The sequence below is a fragment of the Talpa occidentalis genome, unplaced genomic scaffold (genome assembly GCF_014898055.3).
Source record: "Talpa occidentalis isolate TD23 unplaced genomic scaffold, MPIMG_talOcc4v2.1 talOcc4.3, whole genome shotgun sequence".
Lineage (NCBI taxonomy): Eukaryota > Metazoa > Chordata > Mammalia > Eulipotyphla > Talpidae > Talpa > Talpa occidentalis.
The window spans coordinates 53,163,930-53,181,852 of NW_023603184.1; the positions used below are offsets into that span (position 1 = coordinate 53,163,930).

Below are 17,923 nucleotides of genomic sequence, written 5' to 3' on the forward strand. Positions count from 1 at the left end.
TTAAACATTTAAAATACCGTGATAGTCTTGAATATTTTTAGAATGAAGAGTAATACACAAAATAAAGAAGAGATTTAGTTCTCTTTAAAACATTTAGAAATCAAAAGCATTTCTTACCATTGTCAAGGTAAATGGATGATTTTCTAATGCGGACACACTTGGGCAATGTAGAATAATATACTAAAAAGCAACAAACATAATTTTTTTAAATGACCAAGGAAGAAGCCCAAATATCACAATGATACTGTCTAGTAATTTTGAAAAATAATAAGAATAAAAGGTTTTTCTAAAGTTGCTGAATTCTGACTCACCTGGCCAGGTCTTGCTTTAAAATTTTCTTTGACCATTTGGATTTCCATGACATCTGAGGGATGACTTATTACTGAGATGATGGTGACTGGTTTATTGCTCCGGATGCACCTATAAAGTCTCTCAGCACAATACAGGCACAAAGGGCCAGAAATCCAAAGCCAAGTCTATGAAGAATTTTTGAAACACACTTTAAGAAATACTTGGAAATATAAATTTGTACAAAAGTATATATCCTGCCCAATTGCTTATTTTACGCAGTACAGAAATAAAAATTTAGTCTGTACTTTAAATGATAAAATGTAAGGAAAATGAATGAAAATTAGGAGGTGCTCACTGCAATACATTCAAACATCTCTAAAATACAAAACAACAGAAAATAATGTCAACATTCTACCCTCAAACCATTGCCCCAAATAACTACATTAACAGGTAAACACACATTGTTTCATATATTTTGTGCATGAAACAAATATATAATGTATAGCACAAAGTACTTCTCTGAAGAGAGAATAAAGGGAAGTTAAAAGCTCAAATAAATCTGAAGATGATTTTAGCAAAAATGGACCAATCTAATGTTTATTAAAAAGAAAATCCTTGATATTTTAATGGAAATAATGTAGTGTATATACATAATGTACATATATAATATATAATGTATAATAAATGATACATTATAGTATATAATGTATTCATAGTGTAAATTACGTACATATTTTTAAATACAGGGTATAAAAAATATTGTATACAACTTTGTTTTATATTACATGAAAACAGAAAATAATATTTAGAATTTGGAAACCATAAAAATTGTACACATGTGCTAAAAGGATGGCCTGATATTAGGATAACTGCATACTCTGGAAAATGAGGAAGTTTGTGAGGCTGACCTACAACTCCCATTATAGTTCCCTCAATTGCTTGAAAGCATCCAACCCAAATTTATTTTAATAGCCACTTTTTAAACTTTATACTCAGGCAAACAGATTATATTTTTTCCTCACAGACAGTAGATTCTCTGTGAAGAGTTGGGACTGCAACATGAATATGGAGATGCAGCATGCTGCCAGCTTTAGGGAAAATCACATACCTTTAAAGTTTCAGGTGCTACATAAGTAACACAGGAGTTCAAATATCTGCTCTGGCTAACATATAGCACTGAGTGAAGCCCAGATAATTTCTAAAAATTGACCAACAGATATCTAAAGGGTTATTGCTAAACACAACACTAAAACACTCATGTTAAGTCATCTACAAATTCACTCTACCTTTAGGCTCCTCTTTCTTCTCTTCATAAAACATTCAACATCACTATTCACCACTTCCCTGCTATAGATAGAGTACACTGTGTAATTCCCATTTCAGCAGCTGCAGCTCCCAAAGCCACAAGGTGAGATCGGGGCTGTCATCAAACTCCTCACTGGGGGTTTTTGGGAAAAAATATTTCCAACAGCAAGCATTTTAGTCAAAGACATGGTTTTATATTCTACTTCAACCATGTATTTAATTCATACAACTTAAAATATTTAATGTATTTAAGCCACAATTTCCATATCAGAAAATCAAGGATAATAATTGTCTCAGAGAGTAATTGTAAATATTTAAAGAAGCCATGAATACAGTATATTTAGCACAGTGGCCAGAAGGTAGCATTAAGCATCAGTGAATTGATTTTATAATTTATCATTTATAAACTTACATATATTATATCATAATATCTAATGATATAATTAGTTTTTTATTATTGGTTCTATTAATGTATTTTTCTCAATAAGTGAGAAAAAAAATTGTCATCTCTCTATGGCACTAACCAGTGCTACTATATAGAAAGAACATGGGCTAAGCAAAAATTGCCTATGCTCTGCCACATTACATGTCAGCACTAGGCACTGACTTGTTATTGAAACATCCTAAAATATTCTGTTTCCCAATAACTGTATTACATAACTTCAAAATCATTCTTAAAAGAAATGTTGATGTATTGTTATGGGAATATACATCTTGCACAGACTATCAAAAAATGAAGAATTAATCTGACCTGTGGAAAGTTAGCTTGGAACATGGGTTCTTCCATACAAATCTTCACAAATGTGTTCTGGTTAAGTTCATCTGCTTTTGAAAATCCTCCAGGGTAAGATTCATGAAAATGTTCTGAGAGATTCTCTGATGAATGAATATTCTGGTAGCGGGTTCCATTAAGATGTATGCAGCCAGGAGGGTGGGTATCTAAGTTAACCTGATACTTCAGGAGCCCTCTGAAAGTAAATTAGGGAAAAGAAAAGGGCAGAAATTGAAATCAATTTAAATAAGAGTATAAAACATAAAAATATGGTCTCCCCAGTGGCGCAGCAGTTGAGCACTGGGTTGCGAAGCTGCCCGCAGCCTCTAAAGCACAGGTTCGATCCCCGGTCGCCGGCAAGGGTCCTACATGGTGCGCAGACCTCTCCTGCCACCCGCTGCTCCCCTCAGCAGTGTACTTTGTCCTTCTGCCTGTTCTGCTCCCTGCTCTGGCTCTGGTGAATTCTCTCACCCTCCCGCACTTCTGACTGTACCCAGTGTACCCAGTGCTTGTATAACTAAATAAATAAATCTTTAAAAAAATAAATTAAACAAGAATAAAAATAAAACTTTTTAATAGGTAAATTTACACAGAATGTGTCTGAAAAGTACCCATTTCTTATGGAACTAAGCCAAAAAATTTTGTACCATTAATCCACTAAACATTCCAACAGTTATAGAAAGATCTCAACTGAATATAAACTGAAATGATCAGTAGTTTTACTAGATCTTCAAACAAATGGAAAAGTATGGGGATTATATTTTTTTTTTAATCAGGACTAAATAAAACCACCTTTGCTGATTAATAGAGGATTATGCAATCAATACAGTAACAGAACTGAAAGCTCACATCTCCTATGATCTGAAACCATAGGTGTTTACTCTTTGGTTTATTTATTTATGTAAAATTAATACACACAAATTAGTCCCTAACCATGTTTATTTTCAGTTTCTCCATAAACAAGACATAAAAGGTAGGAGAGTTTAAAATAATAACAACTCATTTTAATCATATTTTGATCATATTTTGATCATGATTTTGATCACTCATTTTGATCATATTTTCTGTCATTCTAAAATAAAATAAATCATTAAATCTTATGTGTTCTCTATTTTTTATTAACGGCATACCATTATTTTACCCACTTGAGTTTATTTTTTCAGAATACAGTTTATTTCTTCCTCAGGTGTGGTCACCTCCTCAATCCCTTCCTCTTGTCCTCCTGTTCTGAATGCCACATATCTATGATCAAATAACTCTCAAGGGTCACTTTCAAAGTCTGTCTTTGTCTGATACATTGTATGGTTTCTCTGTATTTCACACATAAGTGAAACATTCTGGAATTTATATTTCTCCTTCTGGCTCATTTCATTTAGGATAATACTATCTAGTTTCATCCATGTTGTTGCAATGGCATGAATTTATTATTTTTGATTGCTTAGTTGTATTCCAGTGTGTGTGTGCTTGTGTGTGGGTGGGTTTGTGTACATATCACATCTTCTTGATACACTTAATTTTTCTGGGACATTGATGTTGTTTCCATATCTTGGCTATTGTAAATGGTACCATAAACATAAGAGTGCATATTTCCTTTTGAATTAGTGTCCTGTGTTCTTTGGGTAGATACCCAGGAGTGGTATAGCTGGATCATATGGTAGATCATTTCTGGTCTTTTGAGGAATATCCATGCTTCTTTCCACAAGAGCTAGACCAGTCTAGATTTCCACCAACAGTTTCAGAGGGTTCTTTTGTGTCTGCAACTTTCCCAGCACATAGTGTTTCTGGTGTGTGTGTGTGTGTGTGTGTGTGTATAGATATATATATTCTAGAGTGCTTTGCCTATGTTTTCTTCTATGTATTTTGTAGTTTCAGTTAGTTGATTCTTGTATATGAGGTAAAACAGTGGTCTATGTATATTCATTTGCATTTGGCAGTACAATTTCCTCAGTACCATGATTGTATCACTAGCTTAACAGAAAGCATTTGACACAATACCACAACAATTTATGATATAAAGATTCAAACATGTGGGTAGATGGGAACCTAAGTCAATATATTAAAGGTCAGTTATGACTAGCCCTTAGCTAACATCAAATTCAATGTTGAAAAATTGATGTTTTTTCCTCTAAAAAGGATACACATCAAGGACATTCACTTTCATCACTACTATCTACCATGGTATTGGAATCCTAACTACACCAATTATTCTAGTCCTAACTAGACCAATTAGGTAAGAGAAAGATTTTAAAGGTATAAAAATTGGAAAATAAGTAAAACTATAACAATTTGCAGATACCATCACAATATACATAGAAAACTGTAAGGACTCCACTAAAAACTAAAACTATAACGATTTGCAGATACCATCACAATATACATAGAAAACTGTAAGGACTCCACTAAAAAAACTAATAATAAAGAAAACTAATAATCCAGTCCAAAAATATTCAGAAAAGCTAAATACACATTTTTTCACAAAGAAAACATATTAGATGACAAACAGGCACATGAAAAGTACTCATCATCACTAATTATCAGTGAAATGCAAACCAAAACCACATGATACTAACTCATACCATGTGACTTCCACAAGACCCCACCAAAGCACATGCCGGCCAGTAAAGACCCTGGACTTACACCAGGGCAGATGTCAGAGTGGCCAGGGCCTTGTGACCTCTCATGAGATACATCAGTTCCCACCCAGATGGAAGAGGCCTCAAAACCTCCTCTGAGACCCTTCCAGATACATAATCATACAGATAAACCCCCCCTAAAACTGGTGAGTGAGAAAGTGCCAGAGAAAACTCCATATATAGCAGATGGGTTCTAAAGCTAGTAAAGGATAGAAGAAAAAAAAAAGGGGGGAATAGTAAAACATACAGAGAGAACAAATTTCCAGAAACCAAATTCAAATATATAGAAGAAATGGTCTGCCCATCAGATACATAGTTTAGAATTGCAATTATAAAGAAGCTGACAGAAATGGAAGAACATCAAGAACATTCAGAAAAACAAATGACTGTCCTTAGAAATTAAACCATTTTCTGAAGACAGAAAATGAAGCTCTAAGTAAAACAAATGGAGTTTTGGATTTAAAAGCAGAAATACAGGAGATGAAAAATTCAGGCAAAATCATATAAGTGGACTACAACAAGTAGAAAAACAAATCATAAACTGAAAATACAGGTATACAAAGAATGTGGGCAGAGAAGGAAAGAAAGAAAAGAAATAAAAAACACATAATATAGAAACACTCCAAGAATAATCCAACACTATGTGAAAAGTTAACATAAGAATAATGGAATTAGCAGAGGTAGAAGAGATAAAGGAACAGAAAACATACTTGAAGAAATGATAGAGGATTCTAAAAAACCCTGAGATATGTAAATAAAGCAAGACTGACAAAAGTACATACAGCAATGGAAATTCTAAGAGTTTAGGACATAAAATAATTGAAGTTTATAAGGGGGAAGTAGATAATATATAATGGTACCCCAGTCAAGCTATCATCAAATTCTCTGAAATAACACTACAAGCAAGACAGAAATAAATGGTGTGTTTATTAAATACTTAAATACTTAAGGAGTTTAGCAGAGAATACTTTATTCTGCAAGACTTTCCTTCAGATATGAGGGAGGAATAATAAGGGCCTTTTAACAAATAGAGAAACTCAAGAAGTCTGCAAACACTAAAGCAACCTCAAAGAAATACTGAAAGAAACTTACACATCTAAATGGAAGAGAGAGAAATACACAAAGAACTGAATAAAGAAACAAATTCAACCAAATAATTAAGCATGAAATGACAGCAACACATTATTACATATCAATAATCACTTTGCATGTAAATGGATTGAACACATTAATTAAAAGACACAAATATATAGTAGGATCATGAAACAGAATCCAAACTTCTGCTGACTCCAGGACATACACCTAAACTCCAAACACAAACAGACTCAAAGTAAAGTGTTGAAAAAAATTCTACAAGCATATGGAACTCAAAAAAAGAGGTAGGACAGCCATCAAAAAAGAAAACTACAGACGAATCTACCAATGAATACAGATGCAAAAATCCTTAATAAAATCCTAGCAAACTGAATCCAAGGATGCATTAAAAGGATCATATACCATGACTAAACAGGATCCATACCAGGTACAAAAGGATGTTTTGACATTTGAGAATCAATGATATAGTTCATCACATCCAAAAAAGATAAAAACCACATGATCATACCAATAGATGCTGAAAATGTATTTGATAAAATTCAACATCCATTTATGAAGAAAATCCTTGAAAAACTGTGGCTAAACAGAACACACCTTAACATAATAAATGCTATTTACAACAAACACAAAGCTAGTATCATACTCAATGGTAAAAAAAAAAAAAAGGTAAAATTTTCAACAAAGATCTTGTACAAGACAAGGATGTCCATTATCACCACTGCTATGTAACATACGATTGGAAGTTCTAGCTAGAATAATAAGCAAGAGAAAGACATAAAGGGAATCTAAATTAGGAAAAAAGAAGTAAAGCTATCATTATTTGCAGATAACATCATAACATACAAAGACGCCTAGGGATTCCATGGAAAAACTAATCAAAATAATCAGTTTATCAAAGTGGCAGGGTATAAAATCAACAGAAGAAAGGGCCTCCCCTGGTGGCACAGTCAGTTGAGTGCAGCGCTATGAAGCTGTCCGCAGCCTCTGAAGTGCCAGTTCAAACCCAGCCAGCCGGCGAGGGTCCCACATGGCACTGTAGACCTTTCCTGCCTCACCCACTGCTCCCCTCAGCAGTGTATTTCATCAGTCTCCTGTTCTGTTCCCCACTCTGTCTCTGGTGAATCCTCTCACCCTCCCGCACATCTGGCCTGTACCCCAGTTCTTGTATAAATAAATAAATATTTTTTAAATATCAACAGAAGAAATGAGTTAGCTTCATACACACAAACAATGAGAAGAAGAAGATATTAAGGAAGTCATCCCATTACAATTACACCAAAACAAATGAAACATGTAGGAAAAAAGCTATCAAAGGTAGTAAAAATTTAATAAAGACACATTTACCAATGGAACCAAATAGAGAGCCCTAAAACAGAGCCACACTTATATGGACAACTAATCTTTGACAAAGGAGCAAAGACTATGCAATGGAACATGGACAGTTTGTTTAATAAATGGTGCTTGGAAAACTGGGCCACCACATGCTAAAGAATGAAACCAGACCACTACCTCTCACTGTGCACAAAAATCAACTCAAAATGGATAAAAGAACTGGGCAAAAGACCTGAAACCATAAAATATATAGAAGAAAATATAGGTAAAACACTACAAGACATACATCACAATAACATCTTTAAAAACTCAGTAGAAAGTCAAGGAAAAGATAAACACCTAGGATTATATCGAACAAAAAAAAAAAAAAACTTTCTGTACAGCAAAAGAGACATCAACCAAAACAAAGAGATGCCTGACTGTTGGGAAAAAAAAAATTGCACTCCATACAACTGATAAGGAACTGATCACAAAGATATACAAAGAACTCATACAACTCAACAAAAACAAACTAAACAATCTAGTCAAGAAATGGGCTGAAGAATTTAAAAGATATTTCACCAAAAAGGAAATGCAAAGGGCCAAAGGGCATATGAAAAATGTTCAACACACCTTATAATCAGGGAAATGCAAAAATAAAAACCACCCTGAGATACCACCTTACACCAGTAAGAATGGCACATATTAAAAAAAAAAAAACAAAAAAAAAACCTAGCAACAACAAATGTTGGCAAGGATGTGGTGAAAAAGGAACTCTCCTACATTGCTGGTGGGAGTGCAAACTGGTCCAGCCACTATGGAAAGCTGTCTGGAGTTTCCTCTGTCTACAAAAAATGGAATTATCATATGACCCAGCAATTCCACTCCTAGAGATCTACCTGAAGGGAGCAAAAATGTTGATTAAAAAGAAAACCTGTACCCCTATGTTTATTGCAGAACTATTTTTTTAAAGATATTATTTATTTATACAAGCACTGGGTACAGTCAGAAGCATGGGAGGTGAGGGAATTCACCAGAGCCAGAGCAGGCTGCAGAACAGGCAGAAGGACCGAAGTACATTGTTGGGGGGAGCAGCGGGCGCGGAAGGAGAGTTCTGCGCGCCATGTGCGACCCACACCCGGCAGCCGGGGTATCAAACCAGCGCTGCAGAGGCTGCAGGCAGCTTCACAGCCCAGTGCTCAACTGTTGCGCCACCAGGGGAGAAACAGCAGCACTATTTATAATTGGTAAAACCTGGAAACAACCGAAATGCCCAAAAATAGATGAGTGGATCAAGAAGATGTGGTATATATACATTATTAAATCAAAAAGATAAGCTCATGCCATTCACAGCCTCGTGGATGGAACTAGAAGGAATTATGCTCAGTGAAATAAATCAGAGGGAAATAGAAGAAATATTGGATGAGAAAAATAACAACAATAAAAAACACAATAAAACAAAAACAGACAATAAAAAATCAGACACATCCTGTAGGGGAGGAGGCAGGAGAGGGATCAGAGGGAGGGAGGGAGGAGCACAGGGGACTGAGGTGATGGTGCACAGGTGCATTGGGGAAGAAATTCTATGGGCACTACACCTGGGGGAGGAGGAAGCAATCATTGTTTAAAAATAAACAATGATGTAAAAATAAAAAAAAAATAAAATATGAGTTACCATATGAAAAAATATATTAATAACTGGTGGCAACTTTAGATGTTGAAGAGATGATAGAAAGTAGAAGATCACTGGATGTTTGTTAAATCTGAGGAATAAATGCAATGCTTAAAAATGGCAAAAACAAAATAGGTTTAACAAAGAACTATAAGACGTTGTTGAAAGAAATAGAAGACACAAAGAAATGGAAAAAAATATTCCTCATGAACTGGAAGTGTCAACATTGTCAAAAGGCCATCATATCCAAAACAATATACATCTTCAATGCAATTCCAATAAATTATAAATAGCATTATCCAAAGAACTGAAGCAAATGCTACTCAATTTCACATGAAATCATAAAAGTCCCAGAGTAGCAAAAACAACTTTGTTGGAAGGGCGCCCTTGTTGGCCTAAGGATTAAGTCTCAGCACTACCACCTGGACCACAGACCAGGATGGCCTGAGTTTGATTCCTGGCCAGGGAACTAACCAACATATGTCACAGTAGACCTCGCCTGTCTTGCCCACTGCTTCCCTCAGCAGAGTATTTCAGTAGATCTGCCTGTTCTGCTCCCCACTCTGTCTCTGGTGAATCCTCTCACCCCCCACCCCCACCTCTGGCCTAATACCTCAGTCCTTCTACTTAAAAATATTAAAAAAAAGAGAGAGAAACTGGAAGTATCACACTTTCAGACCTCAGATTATATTATAAAGCAATAGTAATTAAAACAACCTAGTGTTGGAACAAAAAACAGACACACAGACCAATGGTATAGAATTGAGATCACAGAAATAAAACTACATTTATATGAACAGTTAAAGTAAGACAAATGAATCAAGAATATATACTGGAACAAGGATAGCCTCTTCAGTTAATGGTGCTGGGAAAACTGGAAAATTGCAAAAGAAGGTAACTATATTACAATCTCATATTATACACAAAGTCAATTCAAAATGGCTCAAGACTTGATGTAAAACCTGAAACCATAAAATATATTAAAGAAAATATAAGCAAAACACATCACAACATAAGCTTCAGTGACACCTTAGGGATTCATCCCCAGCAGCAAGGGAAAGAAAAGGGTAATAAACAACTCCAACTAAATGAAACTAAAAATCTTTACAAAGTGAAAGTAGTCATAAATAATATGAAAAACGCCTTATTGAATGGGAGAAAATATCTGCACACCATACACTGACAAATGACCAATCTGAAATATATACCAATCTGAAATATATATAAAACTCTGCTAACACAAAACAAATAACCCAATCAAAAAATGGGGAGAAATAAACACATTTCTCCAAAGAAAACATTTGGGGGGCCTCCCTGATGATGCAGACGGTTGAGCACAGCACTGTGAAGCTGTGGGCAGCCTCTACAGTGCGGGTTCAATCCCCACCAGCCTCAGAGCAACCCATATGGCGTGCAGACCTCTCCTGTCTTGCCCGCTGCTCCCCTCAGCAGTGTACTTCAACAGTCTGCCTGATCTGCTCCCTGCTCTGTCTCTGGTGAAGCCTCTCACCCTCCCTTGCATCTGGCCTGCATCCTAGTTCTTGTATAAATAAATAAATACATCTTTACAGAAATAATAAAATAAAATGTTAAGAAAATACTGGAAGAAGGAATCCTCTTTAATATATTTTATGGTATCAATAGCTTAACACCAAAACCTGAAAAGACAGCAAAAGAAAATTATAGACTTATGTCCTTGATGAAAATTAATATACCCCAGGCTTGCAAGGATAGTTTAATATATATAAATTAACTAACATAATATGCCACATCAACAAAAGTTAGTATTAAAATCATATACTATCACTAAATGCAGAAAAGGCATTAGAAAAGATTCAATACCAATTTGTGAATAAAAAGCTCTAAAAATAAGAATAGAAAAAAAAAAAAAAAACCTACTACAATGTAAAAGTCCTATATCACAACTGACCAACCATTTTAATACTGACTGCTGAACTGAAAGCTTTCTTCCTAAGATCTGGCACCTCCTTAAGATCTGATGCTTATTGTCACCTATTTAACATATTACTAGAGGATTTGGCCAGCACTATCATACAAACAGGAAATAATGGGAATCCTAAGTCACAAAAGATGAGAAACTATCACTATTTGCAGAAGATATGATCTTATATATAAATCCTATGGGCTCCATCAAAAAAGTTATTAAAAACACTAAATAAATAACAACAAAATGACAGGTTACAAAATCAAAATACTGAAATCCATTAACTATTCTGATATACAGACAATAAAAAAAGCAGCAAAATAATTTAACAACCTAACTTAAAGTTGCTTCAAAAAGCTGGCTTCCCCTGGTGGCGCAGTGGTTGAGCGCTGGGCTGTGAAGCTGCCCGCAGCCTCTGAAGCACCAGTTTGATCCCCAGCCACCGGCAAGGGTCCCACATTGCGCACAGATCTCTCCTGCCATGCCCGCTGCTCCCCTCAGCAGTGTATTTCATCGGTCTGCCTATTCTGTTCCCTGCTCTGGCTCTGGTGAATTTTCTCACCCTCCCGCACTTCTGACTGTACCCAGTGCTAATATAAATAAATAAATAAATCTTAAAAAAAAAAAAAAAAAAAGTTGCTTCAAAAAGAATTAAATGCCTCAGAACCTAACAGAGAGAAAAGACTTATGTAACAAAACTCAGTGACATATAGGACACGAGCATGAAAGGATATCCCATGTCTGTTATTTATTTATTTATTTATTTGTTTGTTTGTTTGTTTGTTTGTTTGTTTTTTGTGGGACCCTCGCTGGCAGCCAGGGAATGTACCAATGCTGCAGAGGATGCTGGCAGCCTCGCAGCCCAGTGCTCAACCGCTGCACCACCAGGGAAAGCCCTCCATGTTTGTTTTTTAAAGATTTATTTAATTATGCATACAAGAGCTGGGCATAGTACAGAGGTGCGGGGGGTGAGAGGTTTCACCAGAGACAGAGTGGGGAACAGAATAGGCAGACTGACGAAATACACTGCTGAGGGGAGCAGCGGGGAGGCAGGAGAGAGGTCTGCCTAGCCATATGGGTTTCTCTCTGACTGGCTGGGGGATTGAACTCATGCTGCAGAGTGGCGCTCAACCACTTGCCCCATCAGGGAGGCCCTCCCATGTTTTTTAATAAGGAGAATCAATACAATAAAAACGACTATTTGGCCTTAAATGACATACAAATACTGTGCAATCCCCATCAAATTCCCAGCAATGTTTTCAAAAGAAGCTGAGGAAAACAATTGAAAATTATAAGGGGCCACAGAGCATTGAAATTGTAGGAGGGATTGGAGACAAAATAAGGGGGTTGCAATTGTATGGGGAATATAAAAATAAATTTTTTTTTAATTAATAAATTTTATTTTTATATTCCTCATACATTTGCAATCCCCCCATTCTGACCCCAATCCCTCCCCTCCCGCCCCCCCACCCCCCAAAAAGTGTCTCTGGTTCATAGTTTTTGTTGATTTTGATTTTCACTTTCTTATAGTTATTCATTTTCCTGGTCCCTTATTTAAGTATTCTAGATTCCTGCTATGAGTGAGACCATCCGGTATTTTTCTTTTTCTTTTTGGCTTATTTCACTGATTTAAAAAAAAGAAAAAAAGGAAAGAAATGGAGGTATTATCTAACGTCAAACTTTACTAAAACAAAAATCAATAAAAAGCTACCCCTACCAAAAATAAAATAATAATAATAAATAAAAATATCAGGCAACTATAAATCAGACATTCTACAAGGGAGGCAGAGGAGGAGAGATCAAAAGAGGGGCGGGAAGTGCACTAGGGACTATGATGATGGTGCACAGTTGAAATGGTGGTGGGGCGTTTATGGGGACAATACCTGAGAGGAGAAAGCACCCAAGCACTCATTCTAAGTGATAATAAAAACCCAGGATCCAAAAACTGTATCTCCTTTACTTAAAAAGACTTTATCATACAAAGCAAATCCATTGGTGAAAGAAGAAAGGTGTTCAAATTGAACAATGGTCTGGAAATAAGTTCAGTGTGTGGGTGTGTCTGTGTATGAGTGTGTGTGTGTGTGTGTGTGTGTGTGTGTATACTGGAACATATTGCTTAACATCAAGCAGAGGAATGTTATTTGTTCATTCTAAATTTTAAGTGTCCAGATGGACACAATCCCATATATCCATGGCCCTTACAATGATTAATGTTGTTACTATGATACAAATCAATACAGGAAAACAAAGTGTTGTCATTCTTGGTATCTAAAAAGCAACAAAATATTCTAACATCACTTTTGATTTGGGGATCTTGATTATTATAAGTTTTCTCAAGCTACATGGATAGGCCATGTATGTTTTAAAAAAACATTAAAATGTTTTCTTTATCTCAATTTGTAATTGCTGCCATTAAACAAAAATAAGAGAGAAAAGACTTAGAGATAAACAATGATAACAAGAAAAATATATCATTCATCAAAAAATAATCAAGTACAGAATCATAAGTTGTATGACTAAATTAGGTGGTAATGATGGATGATCCACAAGGACTAGAAGCTTCCAAACTCAGTATTCTGTGTATGTAAACAGACATGCCAGACAGGTGCTGGATGTTACAATGCCTATTCCATAAACTTGCTAAGACATGTGTGTAGTAAAGATCCTCAGCCCCAATTTGCTTTTGTTGGTTGGTTGATTTTTTGGTCTTCATTAGCAAAATGTGAATTTTAATCATCACTTTATGACAAGCACTTCTTTGAAAACTTTTATTGCTTTTTTTTCACTTCTCTCTTTGCCCAATGACTGTCTAGCCTGAAGCCCAGAAAAAGAGAGGGTGTTCTCATTAAAGTCAATGGTAACTGCACATGTGCAAAGAGAGCTTCATTTTTTTTAATTTTATTTTATATATTTTACATCATTTTTCATTTCTGCACAATGTATGCATTTTGATCTTAGTTACAGTCCCCATACAATACCCCCCCTTATTTTGACCGTAATTCCTCCTCCCCGGCACACCCCTCTCCCCCGTAGTGTGCTTGTTGATTTTGAGTTTTACTTTATTATAATTAGTCTTTATTGTGGTCCTTTATTTAAGTTTTCTAAATTCCTACTATCAGTGAGACCATCCTGTATTTTTCTTTTTATTTCTGGCTTGTTTTGCTGAGCATGATCCCTTCCAGCGCCATCCATGTTGCTACAAATTGCATGAGTTTATCTTTTTTGAATGCTGAGTAATATTCCATTGTGTATATGTACCACATCTTCTTGATCCAGTCATCTGTTTTTGGGCATTTGGGTTGCTTCCATAGCTTAGCTATCATAAACAGTGCTGCTATAAACATAGGGGTGCAGGTGCCCTTTTGAATTAATGACTGTGTCCTTTGGGTAAATATCTAGGAGTGGAATTGCTGGGTCATATGGAAGCTCTATCTTTAGTAGTTTGAGGAATCTCCACACAGCTTTCCATAGTGGTTGGACAAGTTTGCACTCCCACCAGCAGTGCAGGAGAGTTCCTTTTTCTCCACATCCTCGCCAACATTTGTTATAGCTAGTTTTTATAACATGTGCCATTCTCAGTGGTGCAAGGTGGTATCTCATTGTAGTTTTGATTTGCATTTCCCTGATTGCAAGTGATGATCAACATTTTGTCATATGCCTGTTGGCCATTCGCATTTCTTCTTTGGAGAAGTTCCTTTTTAGCTCTTTTGCCCATTTCTTGACTGGATAATTTACTTTGTTTTTGTTGAGTGTCTTCAGCTCTTTGCAGATTTTTGTGATCAGTCCTTTATCATTAGTGTTGTGTGCGAAAATTTTCTCCCAGTCGGTGGGGTTTCTTTTTGTTTTGGTTACTGTCTCTTTTGCTGTACAGAAGAAAATGGCTTAATTTTTAACTGTTTAAGGTTTGTTTTGTTTTACTTTTTCGATTACTTTTATTTATTTAAGTAATACCCATCAGGTATTGCCACTGTAGTGCAACCACCACAAACTCAGTTATAGTCAACCACCATATACCAGTGTTACTCATTCCTTAATTTTCCTTACCTCACCCCCAACTCTTCCCTTGCTTGGTGTTTCAATTCCGTAGTCAAGGGTTCTTTATTAAGCTTGTCTTCATCTCACTTTTAGCTCAGTTATATTTCACATGCTAGTGACAAAATAGTTATATTTCACTCCTTACATATTTCACTTAGCATTATCCCTACCACCTCCACCCAGCTGCCACAAAAGGCATTAGTTTATCTTTTAGATCACTTAGTAATGTTCCACTGTGGAGATATGTGTGTGTAGATCCACTTTGTGTGTGTGTGTAGATCCATCTTGAGTGCTTTGAGGATCATCCACACAGTTTTCCATAATGTCTGGACAAGTTTACATTCCTACTAACAGTAAGAATGTTCCGTTTTGTCCACACATTGACCAGAACTTGATTTTTTACTATGGGCCATTCTCATTGGTGTGAGGCAGTATTTCAGCATGATTTTTATTTGCAATTCCATGGTAATAAGTGATGTTGAAGAAATTTCTTTTTCAAATACCTGTTGACCATTTGCATTTATTCTTTGGTGATTTGTCTTTTTAGCTCTTCAGCCCACTTTTGATTGGGTTGTTTGCTTTCGTTTTGTTGTGTGAACTCTATGTTGATCATTGCTATCCATCCCTATCCAATGTACGGTATGTCAGTATTTTCCCCCATTCAGAAAAGCATCACCTTTGTTTTCTTAGAGTCTCTTTTGCTGAAAACCTTTATAGTTTGATGTAGCCCAAGCTGTCTCTCTTCTCCTTTATTTTTCTTGCTTCTGGAGATGAGTCATCAAAGATGTTTCTGAGGAGTTTTTTTGGAATGTTTTTCCTATGTTTTCTTCTATATGTTTTATGGTTTCAAGTCTTATATTCAAGTCTTTTATCCATTTTGAGTTGGTTTTTGTGTATGGTTTGAGATAGTAGTTTAATTATTTGTATGTGGTGGTCAGTTTTCCCAACACCATTTATTGAAGAGAGTATATTCTTTGCTCAGTGTATATATTTTTTGTTCCTTTGTCATAGTTTAGTTGATCATATATGTGTGGCTTTATTTCTGGGCTTTCAATTTGATTCCATTGATCTATGTGTTTGTTTTTGTTCAAGTACCATGTTGTTTTTTAAAATTTTTATCTTCATGGCTTTGTAGAATAGTTTGAAGGTTGAGCATGTAATACCCTCATTCTTCCTCCTTCTAGTCTGGAGAATTTTGGCTATTCATGGTCTTTTTGTCAACCCATATGAATTTCACTAATATTTGTTCTATTTCTTTGAAGAATGTCATTGAGAATGTCATGTATTCTTTTCTTGGGATTGCAAAGAATCTGTAATTGCTCTTGGTGGGATGGCCATTTCAAATTTTCCCAATCTATAAGCACTTATGTTTTTTTCATTTCTTTCTGGTTTTTTTTTCTATTTCTTTTTTTTTTTCCTATTTCTTTTTTGACAGTGTTTTGAAATTTTCTTTATATAGGTCTTTCACATCCTTTGTTAGCATTCATTTTTTTTTTTGGTACAACTATATATGGTTTTCTTAATTCCTTCCTCTTCAAATTGATTGCACATAGGAAGGCTATTGATTTTTGCGTACAATTTTGTAACTTACTACTTTACTAAACTAATTTATTATTTTAATTAGTTTTTCTGTGAATTTTCTAGGGTTCTCTATACATATTGTAAATCATCTGCATATGATAGTTTTGTTTCTTCTTTTCCTATTTGTAATCCTTGTATTTCTTTCTCTCACTTAATTGCTCTAGCATGGACTTCCAGTACTATATTGAAAAGAAGCGGTGAAAGTGGATATCCTTGTTTTTTCCAGATCCTAAAAGGAAGGTTTTCAGCTTTTCATCATTAAGATTGATATGAGCTGTGGGTTTATCATATATGGCTTTTCTGATGTAAAGATCTGTTCCTCTTATCCAAACTATTTTGAGGGCCTTCATCCTAAATGAATGTTGAACTTTACCAAATGCTTTTCAGCATCTGTTGATATTAACATATGGTTTTTATTTTTCTTTTTGTTGATGTGTCGGATTACATCAATCGATTTTCAGATGTTGAACCATCATTATGTCCCTGGAAGAAATCCCACTTGGTTAAGGCATAATGTTCCTTTTAATGCATTGTTGGATTTGGTTTGTTAAGATTTTATTAAGGGTTTTTGCATGTGTTTTCATAAGGGAGACTGGTCTGGAATTTTCTTTTTGTGTGTTTTCTTTGTTTGGTTTTGACATTAGTGTAACGTTAGCTTTGTACTTGGTAGTATTTCTTCTTTCTCAATTTTTAAAGAGAGCTTTTGTAGATAGACACTAGTTTATCTTTGAATGTTTGGTAAGACATGCTTGTGAAACCATCTAGTCCTGGGCTTTTATTTTTGGTGGAGTATTTTGCTTACTATTTCAATTTCACTGTTTGTAATTTTTTTTAAAGATTTATTTATTTATTTATACAAGCACTGGGTACAGTCAGATGCGCGGGAGGGTGAGAGAATTCACCAGAGCCAGAGCTGGGAACAGAACAGGAAGACTGATGAAATACACTGCTAAGGGGAGCAGTGGGCGGCAGGAGAGGTCTGTGAACCATATGGTACCCTTGCTGGGGCCCTGGGATCAAACCAGTACTGCAGAGGCTGCGGGTAGCTTTGCAGGCCAGCGCTCAACCGCTGGGCCACCGGGAAGGCCCACTGATTGTAATTTTTTTAAATATTCTATTGGGCCTCCCCAGTGGCGCAGCGGTTGAACACTGGGTTGCAAAGCTGCCCGCAGCCTCTGCAGCGCTGGTTCGATCCCTGATCCCTGGCCACCAGGAGAGGGTCCCATATGGCCCGCAGACTTCTCCTGCTACCCGCTGCTCCCCTCAGCAGTGTACTTCTTCAG

The 17,923-nt window shown here is 35.8% G+C and overlaps 1 protein-coding gene across 9 annotated transcripts in view; it reads right to left on the minus strand.

Annotated features, from left to right (window-relative positions):
- NOX4 (NADPH oxidase 4) overlaps window positions 1-17,923 on the minus strand; it is a 248,422-nt gene that overhangs the window by 124,506 nt on the left and 105,993 nt on the right. For 8 of the 9 annotated variants that reach the window (XM_054699596.1, XM_054699598.1, XM_037523119.2 and 5 more), the window contains 3 exons: window positions 2,348-2,564; window positions 312-476; window positions 118-180 (listed from right to left, as the gene is read on the minus strand). In XM_054699596.1, coding sequence (XP_054555571.1) covers window positions 118-180; window positions 312-476; window positions 2,348-2,564 — 445 coding nt within the window. The remainder of the gene's footprint in view (window positions 1-117; window positions 181-311; window positions 477-2,347; window positions 2,565-17,923) is intronic. The other variant, XM_054699595.1, reaches the window with a different exon arrangement.